This window comes from Fulmarus glacialis, unplaced genomic scaffold (assembly GCF_000690835.1).
Source record: "Fulmarus glacialis isolate BGI_N327 unplaced genomic scaffold, ASM69083v1 scaffold20916, whole genome shotgun sequence".
Taxonomy (NCBI): domain Eukaryota; kingdom Metazoa; phylum Chordata; class Aves; order Procellariiformes; family Procellariidae; genus Fulmarus; species Fulmarus glacialis.
In genome coordinates this window covers 8,700-10,848 of record NW_009220261.1, presented here as the reverse complement: position 1 = coordinate 10,848, position 2,149 = coordinate 8,700, and the positions used below count along the sequence as shown (strand labels likewise).

The following is a 2,149-nucleotide window of genomic DNA, read 5'->3' as shown; positions in this document are numbered from 1 at the left end:
TTACATTAAAAAAGGGAAGACTTTCAACTCAGAAAAGCAATTTCTGTGCACATGGAGATTTTTGTTGTTGAAGGTATTAAGCTTCAAAGACGGCAAGAACTGAGATTACCTGGAAAAGTACTTTTAGTTTTTCTTTAAAAAAATAAAAGAGGAGGGGGGAAATGAAAGTTTTGCTGATAGTCATTCTCCTTTTACTCTTGGTTACTTGTCTCTGTGGGGCAAATGGAACAAGAAAAGGAAAAAAAATGCTCAAAAGACAAATTAACAGCGTAGAAAACTGTAATTACTTAGACACCTTAAACAACTCGGACATTCTGTTCAGCAACAGAAACAAAAGTCATTTTAAAACTAACTGCATTTCAGCTATAGCTATTCAAACAGCTTATTCCAAAAGATGACAAATTCTGGTTATAAAATGCATCATTTGATAGACATTATGTAAATCAAGTTTGTAATATTTTTGGTTCCAACCAGAATCAAATAAAAGAAAAATCCAAACCAGAGTGACTGTGCTTCTCCTGCAGTGCAGAGCTGCAGTGTCACAGCTGAGGTGTCTGGCTTAATCACCAGCATTGCTTTGGAGATGTAAACTGGTTTTGCAACAGTTTTCAAGCATGAATCATGTTGTAAAGCAAAACTGTGTTCATATCAAACTAAGTAACCTTTGCTTTGTGTCACAGGAATCATGTATCGCAAATCCTGCGCTTCTTCAGCAGCGTGTCTGATAGCCTCTGCTGGGTACCAGTCCTTTTGTTCTCCAGGGAAGGTGAACTCTGTTTGTATCAGCTGCTGCAACACTCCACTCTGCAATGGACCCCGGCCGAAGAAGAGGGGGAATTCTGGCGTGGTGCTGAGGGCCAGGCTGATAACCACTGTTCTGGTCCTTAAATTGGCTCTTTTGGTTTTGTATTGCTAAAGTTCAAGCAGGTTTTTTGCCCTGACACAGTTTGTTCTGTTTGCTCCTTTCTTCAAAGACACTGCGATTATTTTCTGTTTGTTTCCAAATCCCTGTCAACAGCGAGGGAAGTTCAGTGGTTGTGGGGAGAGAGGGGCTGATATTTTTGGCAGCTAATGAATTCCGTTAGCAGATTGAATTTCCAGTGTGCACTTAAAAATCCCAGCAGCAGGATACAGAACTCCTGCTCTTTTTGCATAATTGGAAACAAATCCATCTGTGTTATTCCTTTTAAGATGTAGTCAATTACTCAGTCATTTTAATTCCCGTGTTTTTAAGTTCATTGCTAATCATTAACTTTGCCTTATGAAGTCATACTTGATGTTCACAAAGGCCGTTTTGTGCGTCTGGACTGGGCTCTGAGCTAGTCTCTAGTGGCACTACTTCCAAGCTGGGCTCCGGTGGTTCAAGACCCGGTTTCTGTGGACTGCAGTCAGGCTTGGTCTCATTCTGAAAAGTACTTAAGAAAACTTTGTTATTGCCCCTTGTAGAAGAATTACGCCTAGATGAAATGAAGAGCAGTGGGCGCAGAGACCGACTGCTCCTTGCTCTGGAGCTCACGTTGGCTCTGAGAAACTTCTCCTTGTTGGCATGCTCTATTGTCAGGTGGCAGCGGAGGACCTGCAGAAACACGCTGCGGAACTGCTGAGAAGAGATGTTGTACAGGAGGGGGTTCACCACCGAGCTGAGGTAGAAGAAGATGTCAGCGATGGGAAGAAGAGTGATGTACGCTCTGAAGTAGGGGACAGTCCAGTCCTGCTTTGGTTTAGCAGCAGCCATGATCCTTCTAACCTGGTTTGGCATCCAGCATATTGCCAGAGTTGCAACAATCAGTCCTGCGAACAAGAAGAGGAAGAAAGAAGTGTGCATACATGGGGGAAAAAAACCATAAAATACTTAGTATCAGTTCTGCACTTACTTGTTAGGAAATAGTACCAATTTTTCAATGTTTTGCGTGACAGCTTTTTCTGCCCGTAGCATTTTTTTGTTTGTTGTTTTTAATAACTGTTACAAGGTCATTGCAGTACCTGCTCTGACAAAAGACTGCAGAGTGCTTGAATAGCGTTTCTTTGTACCTACCTATTGTCATTTATTAGTTTTCAAAGTGTTCTTTCACTGATACCTGTATCTTTGGAAAGAATGCATTTTTATTTTGGTTTGTGTTCTTACATTTCTTATGTCTTTCCCTTTACT

The 2,149-nt window shown here is 41.2% G+C and overlaps 2 protein-coding genes across 2 annotated transcripts; one reads left to right on the top strand and one right to left on the bottom strand.

Moving 5' to 3' along the window:
* Positions 1-680: 680 nt before the first annotated feature.
* LYPD1 (LY6/PLAUR domain containing 1) lies at positions 681-916 on the top strand (the record flags this gene model as incomplete). Its single annotated transcript, XM_009580705.1, has 1 exon — positions 681-916. A coding segment is annotated over one exon (236 nt), but the record flags the coding sequence as incomplete, so codon positions are not given.
* A 351-nt stretch (positions 917-1,267) lies between these two features.
* On the bottom strand, positions 1,268-1,798 carry LOC104078887 (G-protein coupled receptor 39-like; the record flags this gene model as incomplete). Its single annotated transcript, XM_009580703.1, has 1 exon — positions 1,268-1,798. A coding segment is annotated over one exon (531 nt), but the record flags the coding sequence as incomplete, so codon positions are not given.
* Between the last annotated feature and the right edge of the window lie 351 nt (positions 1,799-2,149).